Raw genomic sequence first — 23,113 nt, forward strand, 5'->3', positions numbered from 1 at the left:
TTGACTCGGTATCGTGTCACAACAACGGCAAACTTGCTTGGACGTACGTGCAGAACTTGAAGAGGATCTTCTCAAACACTAAAACGGGGCCCGTGCTGCCGAGAATAGTGAGGGGCTGGCCTGAGAAGAGGGAGTACGCCACGCCTGTCAGCGAGGCCCCAAACAGAGACTCTATGGCACTCTGTAGACACACAGGAGAGGGAGGGAGTGAGGGAGTGAGAAAGGGAGGATGCGGGAGGTGAAACCACCCAGAGGAGGATAGAGAGGGAAAGACTGAAGGAGAAAAGAGAGAGGTGAAGAAGAGACCCCCCCGACCAGAACACAGAGAGTTTTGATTAAACAGACATCCTGGGCTGCGTCTGAGAGGCTAGATAAACTGTTACAAATGTTCCCACCCTGCTGACTTGTCCGCAGTCATATCTGTGTATGTAGCCTCTCGCCTGCTGAGTTTACTCAGACGCATCACACACACCAGCACACAGACTGTGCCTATGCCAACAGTCCCTGCCCTAGTAAGGACATCTGGGTTAAAAGGAGAGAGAGGCAGACAGAGAGAGAGGGGGGGGGAGCGATAAAAAGAGAGACACTATATAGCTTGCAGTGTGATAACAGATTAGTGCATGGGCGGCTGAATCATCATCATATCCTATTTGGACAGTGAGTAAAGACCTCACAGTGAAAGACATCCTCCTAAATGAGGATGTGATAGCACGGTGAAGTGGGTGAAAGATTACGGGGACGTTCCTTGACAGACTAAATTACCTGCTTTAGAGAAAAGATGAAATAGGGTAGTTAGAAAATGTGTTTCTCTGTTCTCTGTTCGCTTTTCCATTGGCACTTTTTCGCTATACCAAATCAAACCGTGCCGCGCTGATTTGCATTTCCATTACCAGTTTTAGCGCACTGAGTTCTGCCGTGCCGCGCCCTAGATGGACTCTCTGGAGTAGGGCCAAAGTGCGACACTATATAGCAGCGACGTCACGCCGGCCAACCACAACCCCCCCTACTCCTCCTCAAACAAGCGTGTGTTGAGAGACCAGAGAGAAAGACGTGTGTGTTCAGGTCTTAGCACTTTTGTAGCTTCTAACTGAATCTCTGGTTTGAAGTTTAGTTTCTCTCCTGCATCGCTGTTTGTACTTTCAGATATCAGCTTTATTTTACTGTTTCGCTTTCAGCTTTATAGGAGTCGTTTTGATTTGCTGATAAATGAAAATCCAACATTTCCTGATTTTGCTGCTTCATAAAAAGCGTTTAAATAAAAGAATAACAGAGGGCTTCTATTATATAAGAATTCAGGAAATGAAATGTGTTTATCACTGCATTAGCAAGTCTACTAATTATACAGGGAGGAAGAGTACAAGCAGCAAACATAATGGGGGACTTTTATTGTGAAGAATATAGGAAATTAAATGTGTTCATTCACTGTTTTACACCCGCTCCTTTGACCACTAGTAACAGCCATGGTTACACACACGACCTCAAGTGGGTATCCCTGTTGTAATGAAGATGCAATTCCCTGCTGTGCTATGCAGACCCGTGTTGAGTCAAGCCAGCACATGTGTATGGAAAAATGCTACATGAACTGGGATGGACTGTCTGCACTGCAGATCATCACATCTGCATTCAACGCTTATATCATGTACTGTATGTACGTACATTAACATGGGTGGTACATGTTAAATGACATGGTGTAAGAAAGCATTTGTGTTGCACACATTGGTTTGAGGGAAACAACAACTTTAGACTATTTTACATCAGATGACTTCTTTGCTTTGACTTGAGGATTCTGGGGAACTTGAGGTTTCACTGTCAATCAGTCACAATAGCATAACAACAAAAGACTCACAATATTCAATTATAAACTCACATACGATAGCCGAATTGTACTGTTTATCTCACTTGGTACAACATGGCACTTAGACAACTTAGCAGTTGTGGGGTTTGATTCCCACTGGGTTCATGAAAAACACAAGTATCGACTTTTAAGTGTCAAGCTTTCAGACTCACTATGTTTCCTTTTGTTGCCTCCCCGAGCAGACCTCCAAACGTGATGACGGGGGACATGCAGGCGCAGTAGAGGAACAGGACGGAGGCTAGACACTGCAGACTGAAGGAGTCTCTGATGTCGCTCCAGTAGAACGGTAACTTCCGCTTGATGTCCATGATCAGACCTCCAAATATCCTGGAGGAGGGGAGAGGTCCTTTTTAATGTTTGAACTTTTAAGTAGGAGCGCACAATTATAATAATACATCAGTATGTTAAGTAGGGGTAATGGGAAGTGGACACACTTAATTTAGTTAGATTATTTCAGAAATCCAATGAAATAAAAAAAAATAGTGCAAAAGGCATTAGCCTCTAACGCTTCCTGGCACTCCTCTGTCCTCCAGTAGCTCCCTCATAGCATGAGCCTTTTATAGTCGCGGTGAAAAGCGGAGTGAATCTGTAAATAATACAGTGCCTCGCAACTGATGTGTGCAGAGTGTGTGTTTGTCTGAGGTTTCAAATAAACACATTCTCGCTCTCGCTGTGTGGCCCGGGCTCCAGAGACCCAGCATCAGCATGAGTAATCCATAAATGTCAGCATCTGAGTTCACAGAGTACAGTAGGTATGGAGCTGCTTAAACACACAGTGAGTTCAGGAAATTTTACATTTTGCACATTTTCAAATTCTTGTCTACTTTAATGATATGTGAAGAACCTCATAGAAATGATTCCAAAAGATTTTAATGAACACTTGCTGACAGATCAAAAACTATTGCTGTCTGACGTCACAATTGTCTTAGGCAGCGCTAAGCACAGGATGCAGGATGCAGTAAGGGGAGCATGCCGGCTGAAATAGGTGGCCAATGGCAGGCTTATGCCAAATTCACACCAGAGCAGCGGCGAAATGCGGCCTGCGGCGAGCTGCCATACAATGTCTACGGAAAGCTGTGGCGGCCGCTCCCAAGCTCAGTGAGCCGCGGCCGTTTGATTCTGCGGCAAAGTGCGGCCAAACTAAGAATTGGGAAATGTTTAATTTTTAGCGATGAAGTGCAGCCAGAGAGGACCCGCAGCCAATCAGTAAACAGATCCTGTGACTCCTGTGACATGATGACCGATGTTACAAAGAATCCTCCCGCTTGAAAAACATAAACATGCTTCCCGGCCGCAGAAAAATGTAATTATTGCGGCTGCCTGTTGTGAATTCAGCGTTATACCCACAGTCTACATCCGGTGAGTAAGACTAATAAAAAGTAGAAAGCCGCAAGGAGGTCAGTGGAAATGTTATGGTGGTTACTTCTTTTTTTTTTTATATATCTGTTACTTATTCAGTCTCTCTTCAAACTCGGTGCCGACTAATTTAGAACGATCTTCGAGCGCTGTTTGGACGGAGACGGATGGAATTTGTGGCTAAGATGACAACGAAAGTGCCAGAAATTGCTGGAGCAGATACATACCCGTGACTACTGCTACTGAGTCATTTGTCCCCGGAATGAATGCCGATTGTAACCTTTCCCACTGAAGTCAAAAGCCAGAAATTAGAGGGTTTTTGGTCCAGTGGGAAAGGGGATTGATGAGTTTTCTCCTGCAGCTCTTGTTAACAAGAAGTATTTGTCTCAATATAATATACATGATGTATTAAGCATGCCTACTTGTGCTAATGAAGTTGTGGATTCAACTAGGACACGCTTTGATTCTCAAATATATCTTTATCAACATGTTTTCTAACACAAGTGATATTAATTGAAAAATTACTGGAGTGAGTAAGTTCCAATTATCACTCACCTCCCGGTCCTCTGCAGCTCAGGCCCTGAGTGGTTGTCCTCTTCCTTATCCAGCTCTCCAGCTGGAGACGCAGAGCCGTTGGGTTGGGACGGTCTCTTCCTCTTCATCTGCAGGTTAGGTCAGGTCAGGTCAGGTCAGGATATTTAAATATAATGTCGTTGCATACAATTCCTTTGCTGTCATGATGCTTTAAATCCATAAGGGGGCACCCTCACTGTGATTATAGTTGTATGAAGTAAAGTGTGATGTACAGAAATACACATGCAGAAAGTCAACAAAAACTTCTAAGTTACTGTTTGTGAGACCAGACTTAAATACAGTATGTGAGGTCTACAGTAGTAAGGGTGTTGGTATGCAGCTGGTTAATGATCTCTGCACCAGTACTTCCCAGGAAAATGTCCGTTTGTGGTACATGGTATTTGATTTTCATCTATGTAAAACAGACACACCTTTGGATGTGTTATTCATTAAGTACACATTCAACAATATTTGACAGAGAGAACCACCTGAGAGGGGACATTCTTGGGGGGCTCAATCCGGATCGTAGGGTCCCATTCTCCAGGAGGCAGGACAGTCACTTGATCAAGGAACTCGTCTATCCCCGACAGTAGATCCGTTCGGTCTTTGGCCTTGTATGCCACGTCGTGGAAAATCTACATAACGAATATTATAAGGAGTTATTAAATGTCTGAAGCAGATCAGTTTTAGGACATGTCAAACTGAAATAACAAGTTACAAAAAGGATCAATCTTTCTCTTTCTCACCTCATCTGTCATTAGTGTGGCCATGGATCTGCCAATCTCATGGTACTGAGGCCCTTTGCCGTGAGGACCCAAAAGCAGGAAAAGAAACCTTAGAACAAGACAAATAATCATGATGTACTCCATGAATAACACTGACCTCAATACGAATCACAACAGCACACATTCACTTAAAAGGTACCCTGTGGAAATGCTCTTGTCAACCGTTAAATCATCATTGTTTCTCACTAAAATGCATTGTGGGTATCTTTGAGGATAATAAACATGTTGAATGCATTTTCTTCCTCATAAAACTGACATATCATCAGCCAGTTCATTTTTTTACATGTACATTGTTAACATCCATGTTTGTGAGCGAGCAGTCTTCTTCCCTGCCTTTGCTGACACATTGCTATGTTTCTTGGCACGTTCCTGCCATTGCTGATGAGTGAAATACAGTGAAATTGTCTGCAGTAAGGTGTATGGCCTCATGTACCATGCTGAAGCCAAATTTAACTTTTTCGCCCCAATATATACACAAAGAAAATAATATTTGTAATACCGCTGTCAATCGATTCAAATATTTAATCGCAAATAATTGCATGATTGTCCATAGTTAATCACGTTTAATCGCAAAGTAATCACACTTTTTTTTATCAGTTCAAAATGTACCTTAGAGTTTCATAGGATGCCAGTACCTTCACTCTAGCCTTAAAACTGAGCCCACTACAACCTAAAAATCGTCAGTTGCGTTAATGCGTTATTATCACATTAACTTTGACAGCCCTAATTTGTCAGTATAAAAGAAAACCAAAGTAGTCTCTCTATTTTCCAAAGCCACTATTTTGTGTCTGGTGTGTGATGAGCATTAGAGCTTCACTACAGACTTTGACAGACTCTTAGTCGTGTTACTGTAGAGATTACAGAGAAGGAAAACAAGGTTGTGGACAGAGATTTACTGTCGTCAGAACCACAGTAAATCCCCAGGTTATATTAGTCCCATGTGAACAGGGGCTTTTACAAAAGACTTTGTCAGTTTGCTGTAAGTTGCTGCTGGAGCGTAATAACTTATCTGAGTCAGAGTTTCTGGAGTCTTAAAAGTCTCCATCATAATTTCATTCAATTCCAAATGACTGTACCTCGTGGGCACCGGCACCTCTGTGAGGCCTGTGATCAGGACCGCGGGGGACAGCCGTACAAAGGCAATTATGGGCTTCTCCAGGAAGTCCACTTCTCCCACCAGTACGTTGGAGGCTTCGGCACCCGGAGGAATCTTTTTCATGAAATTCATGTCCACCTGAAACCAATGAAACAAATGAAATTAAAGAAATCAGATAAACAAACAAATACTAATAATAAACAGAGAGAAAGAATGAGGGACTAGCTTACAGGAATACACATGCAAACACAGATAGCAGGAATGTAAAGGGATGGCAGCAGGTCGCTTGGATAACGAATGAAAGATAAGGCAAGTTAGGAGCTACATAAACGACTACTAAGTACTGAGCAAAGATTGTCCGTTGCCGTCTTATCGTGTTCCTGAATAAATATGTGCAATGCTAAATACAGATCTGAGCATGGCAACGATTTCTTTATCACTGTGAAGAAAAGACTGTGCCTTCATCCTTCTTTTGTATCCTCTGACTCACATAAACACTGCACCTTAGTTTTTGGCAGTCATAATGGATGGTTTTATAATGATAAGTACTTATGGCAGTCTGCCATTTGTTTTTGTGGATGAGGTACAAAATGGTAGGATGAATGGAGGCCAAGCGAGGGAGGAATTTTCAAAGCTAAACACAGTTACATAACTGTGGAAGACTTTTACTTTGTTGATCAATTACAGGCAAAGCAATGACTGAAGATGCCTCTTACTGAGCCCAGAAGAAAAGGGCCGATGGGTATGTGATGGTGGCTCTCACACAGGCAGCTTTCAACACAGACCATTGACATGTCTGTGGAAGTCCAGAAGCTGAAGAAAGACACTGATGATCTCATGGGCCCCTCCACCATGATGGACTGTTTCTGTGCTCAGTACTGTGGTTAGGTTACCTTGCTGAAGTCGACACTGCTGCTTTCTCTACTGACCCCTACTTTCGAAGGTCTCCTCTCCATCGGCTTATGCCCATCCAGGTTGTTCGGGACAGAGTTCCGAGACACCAGTGGTCCTGGGGGGGACAAGGGAACAGGAAGGGGCATGAGAGACAAAGTGGTGACAGAAACTGTTGGTACTTTGAAAGCAAAGATTGGTCGAGAATAGCAGCGTGATTCACCATGAAATGCCATTTCTGACTTCATTATTAAATGCTATTTATCTTTCATTTTTCTCTCCACTCAGATTTTAATTTTGAGCAACTAGAAAATTAATGTCAAGGGTATTTTCATCTGTGATAGACTGCTACTTTATGGCATGGGCTCATCAAAAGAGATGCAATTTCACAGGCGGGTATTTGGATTTGCTGTTTAAAGGGGACATACCATGAAAAACTCACTTATGGCTTGAGTGCCTACCAACCCACAAACTGAGAAATAAGACAACCGAATCAGTTTTTTGTGGGCAGCCTAGATCAGGAAACATGTGAATCAACAACCATTCAGATTTGTCTCCCCTTCCTATGTCACATGCTGGTTCATTATAACAATGGTTAGAACAGTTGTTCTCAACCTTCTCGAGTCACGGGTCTTAAAGAGACAGGCGCTAAAACGCAGCATTTCTGACAGAAGGGGAATACAGGTATATTCAGACAGACAGTATGAGAAAAATAATGTGTTTTTGAGCATTAAAGCACGTAAACATGTTCTAGTAGAAACCCAAAATACAAAGTATGAGCCTGAAAATGAGCATAATATGTCCCCTTTAATATTTCAATATTCATATTACAACCATTACTAGATGTGATGATTTGGAACAGAGCTGCAACACTGTGATGTCTCTCCACAGGGAAGACGATATATTTCACAAAACACTGTTCCTATTTGCCCCCCCCCCCCCTTCTGTTGAGCTCATTACTCTGGTGCTTAAGTCAGTCCTGCTTAGCTTGAATTTGTGTCAGCCTTGAGCTAAAATGTGAGGGGATGTGTTTGATATGCCTGACAGTTCACTTTCCTCAGACTTCATCACCTTCAAGTGTTGAAGCTGGGGTATTTCTGTGCATAATTGGCTGCACACTTCAACATTGCTTATGCAATTTTGAGCCATACCAGATACAGGAAACGCTAGCACTTGAGGTGACATGAGGGTTGAAGATGAAATGAGGGGAGTCATGTATTTGAATCAAAGGATAGCATTTGAATACTATCCTCCGAAATTCTGAAGTAGCATTTCTTTTACCAGGTTTTCCTTTGTTTCTACATCAACACATTTCTCATTTCGCCATCAGGAAGTAATAAAAGCCAACGTCAAACGAAACACATTTATAAAGGCTTAAGCAATATGGCGCATTCTAATCTACAATAATCTCCCAAAATCAAATTTTAAATGTGCTATTTCTACCAGCATGTGGTCCGGCCAGTGATCCATACCCTTGAACTGTACCCTGGAGTAACCCCAGTGGATGCTGGGTAGCTGGGACTGCTGAACAGGAGCATGATTGCTCGCATACCGGGCAAAGCCTCTTGGAATAAGGGAGGGATTAGCTTAGGTTTGCGTTCGCCAACGTACTTCATTCAGGAAGGCTAAGCCCTGGAATGCTTCCCCATGCTAGCCTTTTAAACAGTGGCGTCATAGCGCTGCCTCATTCATATGCAAAACAGGAACATAAATAACTGAAATGATACAGATTTTCTGACTCTTATGTGGGTCTGGTGGCACTGGGACTTTTTTGATTTAAGGTGAAACGATGACATTGATTTATATTGTATCTATAGTTTGATCTAATCTGAGCTTGATCTAGTGTTGGCAATCTACAGTTCTGTCACATTATACTGTACGAAGACTCCGAGATTACAAGCGGTCGTAAACATACAGGGCTTATGCAATGACTTTAAATGGCATATGTCATAAAACTGACAAAGAGAAATGCTTAAGATTTGAAAAGCTCTCAAAAAGGGCCCAGAGTAACATGGAACAAGTGTACTAGTGATACCCTGCTTGGCCTGTGTACAGGTCTTTAACACCCATGACTTCATAGTCAATAGGTCTGTGGCATGTAAGAGTATAAATAGCCTCAAAACCATTCAGGTCAACTCAATATCATTATTCATTACACAACATATAAATCATAGCATCGTTGACTAGAATCATTTCCTTACTCATTATTAACCTGTTACTCATCCAGATTAATTGCTCTAAATGAAACATTAAGGGCATGTTACTGTCTAACACTATATATCACAGTTATCACTATTTTAAATCAAGGTTGTACAACAGAGCAGTTAACAACCTACAGTGTTATTAAACTGTGATGATGAAGGCTTAAAACCCCCCCTCTGAATAATAACCCACACACCGTTGTCAGCACGCTTGCTTCTTGGGAAACACTTTGTATTTTCTTAGAAGGGGGGTACAATTACAGAAGCTCCTCAGCTATAATAAGACCGCCTCAACCTTTCAGATTCAGCTCCCACCAAGCGATCGCTGCTTCTAATGACCCGTACTTTGAAATGGAGCCATTCCCAGAGTGAGACGAACACAGACGCACGCGCTGAAACGCAAGTCAGTCTAATAATAAACTGACAAGGCTTGGTTTGGGAAGAACAAAAAGTCACCGCCGGTGCCAATATGATAGGACACACAGTACCAATACACCCACCCTGGTCTTATATTTAGCCATGCTGCTGGCACCCGTTGCCCTCCCTACTCTTAATCGGGTAAAAGAATGTTTATACTTAGGAATTGATGAGGAGGAAGAGCATGGGTGCCAACAGATGCAATGGGAAAAGCACAAGTTGCATGACGTTTATATCGTTGTGTGCTTAAAGTGGGGCGGTCACCCGGGGATAAGACACGTATCTGCGTCATACAGCATAACAAAAACATGACGACTTAACAGCTAGGGATGTCCCAAGCCTATCTGCAAGATCCATGTCTGAGACCAAGGTATGTTTTTTTCATTTTGCATGAGCACCATATTGCCTCTCAATGTTCATATTGTATTCATGATAGGAATATAGAGATGCTCTGCAAATCCTGTCCGTAGCCTTTGGTCACAACAGATTCATACCGACACTCCTCTATTTAAAATAATAGGAAAGCACTGATGCAAGTTACATTTTCTTGGTGAAGATATCAAGGATATCTGGATTGGCTTTACTGATTTTAATGCCGGCCTCCTTGAGGTTAAATTTGTACTGTGCAACTCTATAATGTAGCTACTAGGGCTGTCAATAGATCAAAATATTGCATCGTGATTAATCGCATGATTGTCCATAGTTAATCACAATTAATCACATTCTTCATCTGTTCAAATGTTCCTTAAAAAGGGAGATTTGTCAAGTATTCAATACTCTCATCAACATGGGAGTGGGCAAATATGATTGCTTAACGCAAATGTATGTATGTATATATTATTGGAAATCAATTAACAACACAAAACAGTGACAAACATTGTCCAGAAACCCAGGGGAGACTCGTGGGTACCCATACAACCCATTTTAAGACCAAGGAACCCCTTTGAAAATGGGCATGCCACTTTTTCCCTGCCAAAATTTAGCAAAAGTTTGGAGCGTTATTTAGCCTCCTTCTTGACAAGCTAACATGACACAGTTGGTACGAATGGATTCCTTTGGTTTTTTAGTTTCATATGATGCCAGAACTTTCATTCTAGCTTTAAAACTGACACTGCCCACTACAACCTAAAAATCGTAAGTTGCGTTAATGCGTTAAAGAAATTTGTGGCGTTAAAACAAATTCACGTTAACTTTGACAACCCTAGTAGCTACCTAATACTTATAATAGCATTAGCAGATAACCAAGATTAAATGACTGTGATCAGTAACAAAACATAAAAATAAACATGATTGGGACATCCCTTCTAACAGGTCTTACATGAAACACCTTGACTGAGAAGTAGGAGATGGAGAAAAGATGAGATAAAACATCACAGGACACATGATGCGGTATGGGAGAAAGATGGACAAAAACATTTTGTAAGGCAGCCATGCACCCACAATGAAGGAGGTGTGAATGGGGACAGGGCCAAGCAAGGCAAAGATGCTGAGGAAATGTCTTGAAAATGTGTTAAGAGTCTAAGAGAAGTTTGAAAGGTAAAAAGAAGTATAGAGAGATTAGAGAGCAGCGAGAACAAGAGGTATTAGTAGAAAAAGAATGGGTCAGATGGAAACAGAGAAGGGAGAGAAGCAAGAATCATGAGGCGGAGAGAAGTGTCAAAAACTTTGTGGATAAATACAGTGGGAAGAGCATCTTAGCGAGTGAGCCTTGCTGTGGGTTACTGATGAGATGGCCGCAGGGTTGGAGGGTTGGAAGTTAACAGGGAGCAGAGCTTTCATGCTAGTGCTAGTGTTCTCTGTTCAAGCCGTGACTCACACTGGCAGGCTACACAGATATTTGCCTTCTAAGGGCAGCATCTCGAAGCCCTGGGATGCCGAGGATGCTCGCCGGCTGAGCTCTGGGGACACTTCTTCTTCTGCAGAGTGTGGTGGCTCGTCGTCCTCCGGAGGCGATACCACCACTTCGGGGATGCCTTGAGGGCCGAGGCCTGCGCCGTGGGTTTTGGCGGAGCGCCGCGAGGCGGCGGGGGTAGTTTGAGGGGTGGTGAGGAGCGGGGGGCCGGTGTTGGAGGAAGAGGAAGGCAGGAGATGGTTGAGCAGGACGGAGACTCTGGACTCGCGTCTCTGGGAGAGGTTGGAGACAGAGGAGGCTGCCCCTGGCTTGTGGAGAGAGAGGTGTGAAGAGGACAGGCCCTCTCCTAACAGAGGAGACAATGGCAAAAAAGGGGAGAGGAGAAAGGGAGGGAAAGGAGGAGGAGGAGGAAAAGGAATAAGGGATGGAGCAGAGAGGAAAAACACATGAAGTAGGAGTACATCACAGAGGTGGTATCTGGAGGAGACAAAGCCAGAAGGGGTGGGCAGCAAGAGCGTGGCAGAGGTGTAGTTAGAGAGAATCGTGCTTTCATAAACATGAGCGAAAAGCATGGTTGTGTGCAGAAGACACTAAGATGATTCAGTGAGGCATGTAGGTGGGTCCGCAAGGGCCAAACAACTTGTCTCATTCAACTCCAAACAAACGAATCACACAGCATGTCGGATGTAAGGCAAAAAGAGACTTGCATGCAGTAGAGGATGAGTTAGCGCGATGTCAGTGCACAGTAAGCAAACATGTGCTCTACCACAGCAAACCAGTCATAAATCCTACACAGTACGTACTCATTTGACACACATATTTCATACTACAACTATTACCATCACCAACCATCAGTGTGACATTTACAAGTTTGACCTTTCACATTTGCGTTTCAGGTTTAATGACATGGAAATGCAAGCCCAACAAGCACCACAGGCACAGTAGTGGAGAATGTGATATTGCTTTCATCCTTAAAAAACACTTAAATCGATCGTAAAATGCACATTAACACCATTGCTGCCATGCCCAGTCAAAAAAACACACAATGCTGACTCCGTCATAGTGTCACCCTATGGAGTGAAAACAACCATTAATTCAATACCCCAAGCCAGGCCAGCCATACAGGTTAGCGCAGTCAGTAGCACCCAGATTTCTCTTTCACTATTGGGGCCCGACTGCTTCAATCAGAGATGATTCTCTAGATTTTACTCACTTTTACCATCCACCTTCTACGATGGCATTGAGGGATTTCAACAGTGGATTTTTTAGGAATAGTTACCCCAGTGGTGGGAAATGTGGAGGAAAAAGAAATTCGAGTGCGTCGTTGGATCTCACCGTTTCTTTCAAGCAACAGTGGGTCAGAATGTTTCTTGCCTATGTCAGCGATGGAGCGCACCAGAGGGATGCGATTGCTGAGTTTTCGCTCGTTCTGGTGGTGGTGTTTCTTCAGCATGGCTTCCCGCACGTATTCGCGCAAATCCTCCCTCAGCTGGCCTGACGCCACCATGTTGTCTATCAGCATGTCTGAGTTGTACAAAGACACACAGTGAGGAAAAACAGAAGTTATGTATGGAACACTGAATATTACATTACTAGAGTAATGAATAGTTATTTTGCTTTATTGATCTCATACTTTTCACAACAATACTACATTAGAAATACAATAAAAAGGTACAAATATGTCATGTAAGTGATTTCAATGAGTACTGGAGAATGTACCTGCAATTTCCTCTATACTGTTGGCCCTCATATCCAGCATGACTGTGCCATTGAGTATGCAGCTGCGCAGTTCAAACAAGCTGTGTAGTGATAACGTAGCCACATAGGGCTTACTCCACCTCTCCCCACCGTCTTCCACATCCTCCTCAAACTTCAGCCATCTGTAGATAAACACAAACACACACAGACCCAAACATTTACTTGAATCCATAAATTATAATTAACAAAAAAAATAAATGAGTTGCATTATAGTTCAAGTTTTATCAGTGAGGGAACAATCACTGAAATGCAAGCCAAGATAAGTCACAATTTCAAACTCTAACTTCTTAGTAAAATGTCCCTGTTGAAGTTTTTGACCTGAGGTTGAGTATGCAGAGGTGCATTGCCTGGACACAGGTCATAAATTTGATGACTTTAGACCCGACTTGACAAAATAAAAAAATAATTGCAACTCGGCTTTAACACCGATGACTCGTGACTTCACTTGGACTTGAGCCTTTGGACTTGAAAATACTTGATACCTTTCCTCAAGTCCAAAGATTAAAAATTGTTTGCATGCAGACGATCAACTGCCCGGTACTGGAGGTAACTCTGACAGTATCGGTGATGTTATGTTTATTTACTTTTTGAGAGATCCTTTATTGAGTTGTTTGGGAGGTGGATATACTCCCAAACAATCTCTGAATTACTGTTGAACTCTGGACTCTTTATTTTTGGTGAATATTATTGGGACTTGAATTTGATTATCTTACACCTAATTCCCCAGATCCACTTTGTTTGAACCAATCCAACAGCTTCCAATCAAGTTGCAGGAACCATGAAGAACTAATGACAGTTGGCGCTAGTTACTCTGTTGTTAAAATGTCATTATATTTGGTGAAGAGTGCATTATGACTTGTTTAGGACTTGAAACTCAAAGTTTAGGACTTAGGACTTGACTAAGGACTTGAGTGCAAAGACTTGAGACTTAATTATGACTTGCAAAACAATGACTTGGTCCCACCTCTGGAGCCTAGTCTGCGTCTCTTCAGATCACCAATGGAGACTGCCTTATTCATAGTATTAGAAATGTTCACAGTAATGTGCACATGTACTGTAAATGTAGCCACTAAGGCTAATCATTGTGACTAATAGCCATGATCATAATACCTAATCAGGGTTCCCAGCTAACTCCTAATTGTTGTTGTTCTATGGTTATGCTACAAAGCTATTGCACAGGTGCATTAAAAATCTTGAAAACTAATATTTGTACAAAGGGCCAACAGATCTATGGAGTTTATAGTTGTATTGCTGTCACTTCATGCGGTTGTCATCATGCCGTTTGCCTCATAAGTGTTTTTCTGACCTGGCGGTCTCCTTCCATTCAGTGGCACTGCCATCTCTGAAGGAGAGCTCGTCCATCTCGGTGAAGAGGTCATGGGGGACGTGCTCGAGGTCGTCGTCCTCTGTACCCAGGATGAACTGGACCCGCTGGGATGGTGTGTCTGCGCAAAGAGTGGGCAAAGGCCAAAGGTCATATTTACAATGTTTACAATAAGAAAACAGTAAAATGCTCCAGGAATTATGTGTTGTTAAAAGGTACCCTGTGGAGTTTTTGACCTCTAGTAGCTCTACGGAGCACTGTTTTTAAGAGTGAGCTCCCGTTTCATTTGTTCTCCCTTGTATGACGTGATACAAGGTCCTGCCAACGGTTTCACACTTTTCCACCGATCTTCAGGTGGCTGTTATGTGCCAAGAAATGCAGCTATGTGCCAGCAAAGGCAGGGAAGAAGAAGAAGACTGCAAAGTAATAAACACAACAATGCATGTACTTAAAAATGTTCTGCTTTGAAATGTTTTATGAGGAAGGACATGTATTTTGTTTGTTCGACCTCAAGGATACACACAATGGGAATTCTTATGCAACGCTGAATGTAAACACATCTTTTGTCCGTTTATAAGAAAACTCCACAGGGCACCTTTAAGTGGATGTCTTGATCTCAAACACACATTCCCCCCCGTATCCCACACCCCTCCCTCTATAGAGCATGACAGAGAAAAATGTCTCGTAGAAGCAGATGGATTCTTTGGGATTCGTTTGAGAAAGTATGCGTGTGCGTCTGGCCAGTAGAACTGCACTATGTCTTTTGAAGCTGGGGAGAGTAATTTTTGGGTAAAGGCACAGAAAGATCAGTACCTCACTGTAACTGCTTTTCATTATACTACATAAGAAGGAATATATCTGCAGGAGGCCTGATGCTGAGAAAGTGCGCGTAGAGCATAATAGAAAGAGAGCATAATGAAAACCTGAATGCTTTCCAGCAATTCTCTTTTCATGTCTGATTGAATTAGAGGGCAGATATCAGGACATCTGGAACCAGAGAGAGAAAACGGAAATAGATATGGCAGATTACAAGACTAAACGCCACGGGGAGGCAGAAATGGAATGACTGGAAGCAAAAGAAGGAAGAGAGTTAGGTCTGGTGTGAATTTTGCACAAGTGAGTACACTTCATATTCGATGATGCTCAACACCTTGACCTGATCATAAAGATTGTCTATCCTCTGACAATTTTCTTTTCTTGGTCAATAACTCATGTTACTGACCCCTAAAGACCTTGAAGGATTTTTGCTAGTCATTTCTGGAGTAGATGATAGATGGTACAATTAAACGTGTGTGTGACTCTGCTCAAGCGGGATATGTGATGACATTTTTAGGCACCAGCATTAAGTCTAACAGTGTAGATGAGCAAAGTGCTGTTTCATAATATCTGTCTTATAAATCGTGATGCTGTGTGCCATCAGTCAGTGCTTAAAGGCAGGGTCGGTAATGCCGAGAAACTAGCAAGAGTACATTTGATTTTTTAAAAAGATCCAACCGAAAAACCCAGCCTAGGGTTGCCAATTCTTTTCTAATGAAAGTAGTTAGCAGCACTAGCTCCAAAAGGCCTAAATCTAGCAAGAAAGTTGCTAAGTCGGCAACACTGACATCTGATTCTGATCTTTTGCAAACCCTACCTTCAACATGAGAACAAGACCAATGCTGTTTTGTTTGGTGTTGTTGTCTTAAAGGACACGATAACCCCTAACAGAGTTCAAAGCATTGTTTTGGTGTTTACGAGTCTTCCAGTTGAGGTGACGCAGCAACCTCTCACACAAACGCATGCACACATCGCTTAAAATGTCATAGCCTTCAATCAGTGTCAGAGGCTGCTTCCCAGTGGCCTTTAATGCCTTTTAGAGCTGTATGTATTATTCAGAAGTGTTTTGAAAGGCGGAGAGACACAGAAGGCTTAAGCAGTGTGGTGCTATAATCTGAAAATCGGTGCATTGTTAAAGGGGGGTCTGCTTCCAAATCACACCCATAACGCCACACATGTCTCAGCTGTTTCCTCAGCTTTGTCAACCAAGGTTGAAAGTGAAAAAGGACATTTACTCATTACTAGGCAACTTAAGCTTTTTGTGCTTTTTAACTGAAGATGTTTTATGGCATTCATATTGCATTCAAAGATCGTGATCAAAGGTACATTGTGTGGATGTACAATGTGGATTGCAAGGGTTTCTGTTTATTGTCTGAAGCGAGTCCTGTGAATGTGTGAATAAATACAGTTGAAGGCTCTAAAAGTAGACATTAACTGCAAGGTAGAGTACTGTGTGGTATGAAATCAGTAGAGAGGGATTTAGAGATATAGAACAAAAGAGTGTAGTACAACAAGGTAGTAAATTAAGACGTATAGGATGATTGTTTCCTACCATAAGTGGGGGATTCCCTGCCATCTTCCTTCCCCTCCTCAGAGTCTCTCTCTCGCTTCTTTCGGTGGTGTTTGTGTCCTCGGTGACGATGCCTCCGTTTGCCCTCCCTTCCCAGAGGAACGTGGACGCCTACGTACACTGCTCTGTGACCTGGGGAAAAGAAAAGCGCAAGACCAATTCAGAAACCTTTTTTTCTGGACACCAACTTTCACACAAATTGGAAAAAGATGAAAGCATTTTTTAAACATAATAAAGGTAAAATAGCATAAAAGACGGAATTCAGTTCGCAATTTCAGTTACATTTTCAGTATTATGATAAAAAACTGACTCAGAATACCACTAATAAGGTGGTAAAGTAAAATGTCATGTTATTTGAAATAAAGTGATATGAAGTGAGATAAAGAAATACAAGTTCTACATATTTTCTACAACAGGTTCCATCTATAACACTGTAAAAATCTTCTACGGTAAAACATGTTGAACTTGAAGTCTTCGGTCTATTTCTTGCCCATCACACACGACAGACTTCTGCCTCTGTTAGCATGTAAAGCTAATAATCGGACAATGCAAGTTTTAAGTCAGATTCTTCCAAGAAGAACACAGTAATATAAATGGAAATCCATATGCAGAGTCACTGTCCCGGTCACACTAACATTTTAGACAGACAACTTGTTTCCGTGTCGTTTGAGTGCTCTATATAAGAAGGAAACCAGAGTACAACATTTAAATGTTTCACCCCTCTGCTCTCTCCCAAATGTTTACTTCCCCTCATTATTGTTACTGCCACACAGGAACTGTGTTCTGAATTGCAAATGCCCTATTTCCGCCCTACATACTCTGCCAATACTCTTTTTTTTTCCACAGATGAGTCATCTCTCTTTGATTAGAGAGGGAACCTAGGAGGGATGAAACCAAGATGCAGCACTCAGAGGAAGGCGTAAGTGACATACACATGAGCTGAACAGATGGAGAGAAACAGAGACGGAGGGTAGAGGGAGAGAGGAAGAGAGAGCAAAGACGACGACGAAAAAGAGACGAAAGAGGATGGAGTGAAAATAAACAGCTTAGCTGGACAGAGAGCAGAGGGATCTGGGGGTGTCACAAAAGGAGAGAATGGGATAAATGGAGATGTGATTGAATAGAGGATGGAGGATATGAAGTGTGGTGGACCCACATGAAGAAAGAGCAGTGTGATTAATCACATGATTGTCCATAGTTAATCACGATTAATTCGCAACTTAATCACACATTTTTTATCTGTTCAAAATGTACCTTAAGGGGAGATTTGTCAAGTATTTAAAACTCTAATCGACATGAGAGTGGGCAAATATGCTTGCTTTATGCAAATGTATGTATATATGTATTGCCCAATAGGCAACAACAGCTGTCAGTGTGTCAGTGTGTTGACTTGACTATCATTTGCCCCAAACTGCATGTGATTATCATAAAGTGGGCATGTCTGTAAATGGAAGACTCATGGGTACCCATAGAACCCATTTTCATTCACACATCTTGAGGTCAGAGGTCAAGGGACCCCTTTGAAAGTGGCCGTGCCAGTTTTCCCTCGGCAAAATTTAGCGTAAGTTTGGAGCGTTATCTAGACTCCATCGCAACAAGCTAGTATGACATGGTTGGTACCAATGGATTCCTTAGGTTTTTTAGTGTCATATGATGCCAGTATCTTCAGTCTAGCTGCAAAACTGAGCCCGCTACAACCTAAAAATCGCAAGTTGTGTTAATGCGTTAAAGAAATTAGTGGCGTTAAAATTAATTTTCATTAACGCATTATCACGTTAACTTTGACATCTCTAATAAAAATATTTGAATATTTTCCCTATCCATGTGCATCATAATATAGCAAATATACTTGCAAATATTTTTCACACATGTAAAACACTAACCTAAACAATTGATTTTTCAATTAATTGTGATTTGTGATTAATGTGACTGTACAGACAAGTCAGTAAGCGATAATATTCTATTATTTCCCCCCAGCCCTACTACAAAATCTCAAAAGCAATAGTGTCTCAAGTTTACTCAGCCTGGTATGTGACACTTAAAGTGATCAGCAGCAAGTGAATGAATGAAAATAAAATAAAGCATTAGTTTACTAGGAATAGAAAAGGCAACACAGTCTTGCTAACTAGCACTTAATGTGTGCTGGCTTAGGAATCTATCCTTTCCATCATTTAAAAAAGAACATACAGTAGTCACAAGAAATCTTTCAGCCTGGGTGGCTTTAAACTTACTTTCCAAATCTTCCCTTTCATAGCTTGTGTGAGTGGAGAAGCTGCTCTTCCCGTGGTCAACTAGTGCCTCCTCATCTAGACCCTGAGAGCGACAGGAGGAGAGAGCAAAAGACACAGAAGAAATATAAAAACATACATGAGTATCATGTGCAATTGATTTTTTCTTTTATTCCAATTTTCCTTGATTATTTTACGGTTTCGTAATGAAGCATATTTATACAGTTCACTGGATACCCAAAGGCTGCTCCCCCTGAAGAAGTGTTGGTCTTGGGGAGATACCCGTGGGTGAGAAAGATCAGGAAAGAAATCACATTGAAAGCATGTCTGATTTGCATTCGCTAAATAAAAACACGCTCAATAAGACATCTCATCACTGTAAAGGAGCACAAATGTTAGAAGCAATGACAGACTGAAAATGTGTTTTAAATTCCGCTTTAGTCCAACTTTTAAGAAATCCAACAGACTGTCATCACAAAGGAATCACAGTTGGTGAGTTTGCTGTGTGGGTTGATGAACAGGACTGGCAGATATAAGATGTGTTGGTGTGGCAGTAAGATGTAGCAGAGGAATGTGGGCAACTAACATGGCAGAGAAAAGAATCCCTGACTCGATCAGACTGCAGTTTGTCCAATAGTGTTGTTGGCAATAAGCGGAGTAGCTTTGTGAAGATTGGCTTGGCTGTGATAAGACTGGTGGGAACACAGCATGGAGATCCTTACATTTCCTCTAACACTCAAATATGTTAATTGAAAGTTATGAAGGGAGTCCTGTATGCTTTTTTATTCGTATTTTCACGCAAAGCTCCGGGTTTATAGGTTGTTGGAGTAAAGCAATCAAAGTACTTTGGATTTACAGATGGCCAACATTGACACAGCCCATTACCACATGGCAGTCAAGATAAACAGCTCAGACCATGATCTGGAAGAAAAAATAATTAAGCGTACTTAATGATTTGTAGACTGTGATCATTTATCCAGAACACAATTACATACTCTGACAAACAGGTTAGATTTGGCACACTGATAATAACATGGCTTATTAAGCAGATTAACCTCTGATGGTTTGCTTCAACAACTTGAAGTATTGTATAATGGTATAATTGGGACTCTAAGAGGGTATATGTGTGCTATTTTTCACAAACTAATTAGCCTGTATTGGAAAACATATTCGCATGCTCCGTGCCATAAAAGGTCGAGTTTCATAGCAACGTCAAGAGGCTTGCTACACTCATTAAAAGAGAGGTTATGACCTTAGTGGAAATAATTAGCCTGATATCAATGTCATGGAAACATTAAGAGATACCAGAAAGATCCAATTAGAAGAGACATAAAGCTGTCAGGATGTATAGCAGCAAAGGTGCATATTATTAATATTCTTTATCAAATACTGTAATAGTGCCTGGAAACAATAATTACAGCACCCAAACACACATGCAATTGCTATAGTTGTGAGGACACTCATCCCCCACCCAAAAATCGCAGCCTTAACCATCAGCAGTACATGCTCAACATTTAAGATGAAGTTAGCCCAATCCTAACTCTAACCTTTAAACTAAACCAAACTTTGTTTAGTTTGAAACTCAAATCTGGTTCTCACAAAGACAGAACTGTAATGGTGTGTTCATACCAAGAGTGAAGCGAACGTTTTGCGCAATTACATACAGTCAATGCAAAGAGGCGTTTAGACGTGTATTTCGCGTGTTCGCGTCGCGTCATTCATGTATTCGCAGGAGGTGAAATATTTCAACTCGAGCGAGAAATTCGCGTGACGCTCTGTCACGAAAGCCCATCAGTGTTGAGATTCTCCTCCTGTTGTCACTGACGAATTGACGTTGTTGAATCAGAAATGGAGGAAAAAAATATTGTAGCTGTCTGTGGGCACCCAGAGCTACGATAGTACATCATATTTGGACAGAGACCGGCACGAATCTCTGTGTATAGATGTATGTGTATAAACCACAGACTGTCTATGGTATAAGCAAATATCGTTGCTGCCGTATTTATGCCTAGATGACTTTATCGTAAGTGTTGATGGAGCAGTTGTATAGCCTTGCACCGATCGATCCAAACTCCATTCCGAAAACAAGCAATTTAAAAGTTGTTTGCTTGTCGTCCTGCGGACAGACTTGACAAAGCATAAATTCAGACTTTTTACAGATTGGCATCATTATGTGGTTATTTCGGCATCCTTTTGATCCACTTACAACAACATTGCTGCCTTATTTATGCCAAGATGACGTTATGTTGAGTGTTGATGGAGCAGCTACAATGTTAGCATGGCCTGGCACTGATCGATCCGAACTCCATTCAGAAAACAAGCATTTTAAAAGTCGTTTGCTTATCGTCTTAAGGACAGACTTGACAAAGCATGAATTCAGACTTTTTACAAATCTGCATTATCATGTTGTTATTTCGGCAACCTTTTGATCCGTTTATTGCAATTAAATCACAGCACAATCTGTTTATTTTGGGTTCATACCGCGATAGCGACGTGTGGCTCGCTTGCTAAATGCAATCAGTGCAACGGTACTGTATGTGAATACAGCTTGCCGCCGGGTGATGTTATGAACCCACACACGACGGCGTTTGGTTTTCCCACATATCTGGGACTTCCACAACATGTACAAAGCAGCGACAGTGGTTATTTCTTCCATGGTTGATTGCGGAAATGGCAGAAAAGAAAAGTTGTTGGTATCTATGGAGACAAATTCTTTCTCCTCTCAGGCGCATCTAGCACGTATGACCACAAATGATGCCAGCGGTCCAACTTGCGCGAGTAAAGCGAGGCGAAAATTTGTTTCGCTCTTGGTCTGAACACAGCATAAGACAACAAACACACACACATACAGAGATGGAGACGAAAACCATAAACCTACTCAACCCAAACCAATTAACAGCCTTGTGATTAGTGGTCCCCTGACTTCCTACTCTTAAGTGCCAGAACATTTAAGACAGCCACAGAGACACCGTCTCCAATTACGGCTGCTGCATATGTGGCCGATACAGAGCTAAATGTGCTGGGAGAAGTCACTGTGAGTCCATCACCAGAATGCAGCAACTGATACGGATGTCAGCCCCCGCCATCCCCAATCTATAGAAGTCAGGCCAGCTTGACTCCATGATCAGTCTTTCAACTATGTTGTATTGTGACCAGGAAGGAAAGACTTATTTTAGAGACACATTCACATATGATCTATAAACACCACAGGGTGGCAGTGAGCTAATGGTGGCTCTGACAGCCAGGCTCATAAGATCAGCCTGAATTAGGGGTATATAATATAACAGTTATGGCTGATAGTAGGGATCCTATCTTAGAGTTACAATACCAAACATTCAATCTTTTACATAGGCCATATGACATGATCAGACACCACATTGCAACAACTACAAATGTGCTTTTCTCCTGCCTTGTGTACAAACTCTTTGATGCAACACACAATCCCCAATTGGAGGATCCTTTCAGTCGCTTCGACCAATCACAGAGAGGCACTGCTGCCATGCAGGAGAGAGTGGAAACAGAAAAGACGATGACAGCCACATGCTGTAAAGATACGGGATACGTGGATGATATCAGGGCCTCGTACGTCTCAGCACCCCAACATGCCCGTCAGTCACCTTCACCTACCACACTGAAGTTAAATTCTGATAGAAAGCACGTACTCCATGTCTACCTCCTGGTTTCATTACTGGCTTACTACTATGAATATGTCTTCAATGACATTCAGATTTCCGCACATATATTACCATAATCATTCTGTTAGAACCCCACGTACGATGAATGATGCCATCTGTGATTGTGTCTGTGCGTGCACTAGTAAACCTGTGTGTATGTGTGCGTTCTCAGTTGCGACTGAATTAGCATGATAATGAGGCGTGTTGCTCTCTGACAGTGCCTTGATGAGGAGCGGTAATAATTCAGCTGCGGGGAGAAGAGCAGCAAGAAATTAATATCCATCTAGTAGCTGGAGTTTTTCACCCCCATAGCACACCAAGGGCGAGTACAACTGAGCAAGGGTGACTAAAACTGGACTGGTTCCTCATGGTAATTTGAGTCAGTCACACTAGCTGATGATACATTTAGACTTAGAGATTACATCTGTACGTCATATCTCGATTACAGTGTGGTGTAATTTAAACAAACTTTTAACTGACAGTAAATGTAAAACAAAGATTAAAAGTCTTGTGATGTGTGAAATTTTAACAGAAAAAGACCTGTGAAACTCGATTTAAGTTTTTGAACAGAGTTCTAATTTCCCATTCTGCCGGGATCACATGAACCAATGTTTACAAGCAGGGCGCACAAAGCTGGTGTGAAACTATTCCCGCTTCATGAATATCGCCTTATTCTTAAGCTTCTTAAAATACCACTTCCCCAAATCTCTTAATTTT

General features: G+C 41.9%; 1 protein-coding gene across 15 annotated transcripts in view; it reads right to left on the reverse strand.

Moving 5' to 3' along the window:
* Window positions 1–23,113, reverse strand: part of LOC119502649 (sodium bicarbonate cotransporter 3-like) — a 50,555-nt gene that overhangs the window by 12,290 nt on the left and 15,152 nt on the right. For 5 of the 15 annotated variants that reach the window (XM_037793692.1, XM_037793685.1, XM_037793689.1 and 2 more), the window contains exons 2-14: window positions 18,726–18,807; window positions 16,477–16,626; window positions 14,091–14,229; window positions 12,746–12,906; window positions 12,362–12,550; window positions 11,016–11,372; window positions 6,559–6,674; window positions 5,646–5,803; window positions 4,531–4,618; window positions 4,273–4,419; window positions 3,767–3,873; window positions 2,008–2,182; window positions 48–181 (exon numbers count right to left, since the gene is read on the reverse strand). In XM_037793692.1, the coding sequence (XP_037649620.1) occupies window positions 48–181; window positions 2,008–2,182; window positions 3,767–3,873; window positions 4,273–4,419; window positions 4,531–4,618; window positions 5,646–5,803; window positions 6,559–6,674; window positions 11,016–11,372; window positions 12,362–12,550; window positions 12,746–12,906; window positions 14,091–14,229; window positions 16,477–16,626; window positions 18,726–18,807 (2,003 nt within the window). The remainder of the gene's footprint in view (window positions 1–47; window positions 182–2,007; window positions 2,183–3,766; window positions 3,874–4,272; window positions 4,420–4,530; window positions 4,619–5,645; window positions 5,804–6,558; window positions 6,675–11,015; window positions 11,373–12,361; window positions 12,551–12,745; window positions 12,907–14,090; window positions 14,230–16,476; window positions 16,627–18,725; window positions 18,808–23,113) is intronic. The other 10 variants (XM_037793686.1, XM_037793693.1, XM_037793687.1 and 7 more) reach the window with 9 other exon arrangements.

The sequence above is a fragment of the Sebastes umbrosus genome, chromosome 15, assembly GCF_015220745.1.
Source record: "Sebastes umbrosus isolate fSebUmb1 chromosome 15, fSebUmb1.pri, whole genome shotgun sequence".
Taxonomy (NCBI): Eukaryota; Metazoa; Chordata; class Actinopteri; order Perciformes; family Sebastidae; genus Sebastes; species Sebastes umbrosus.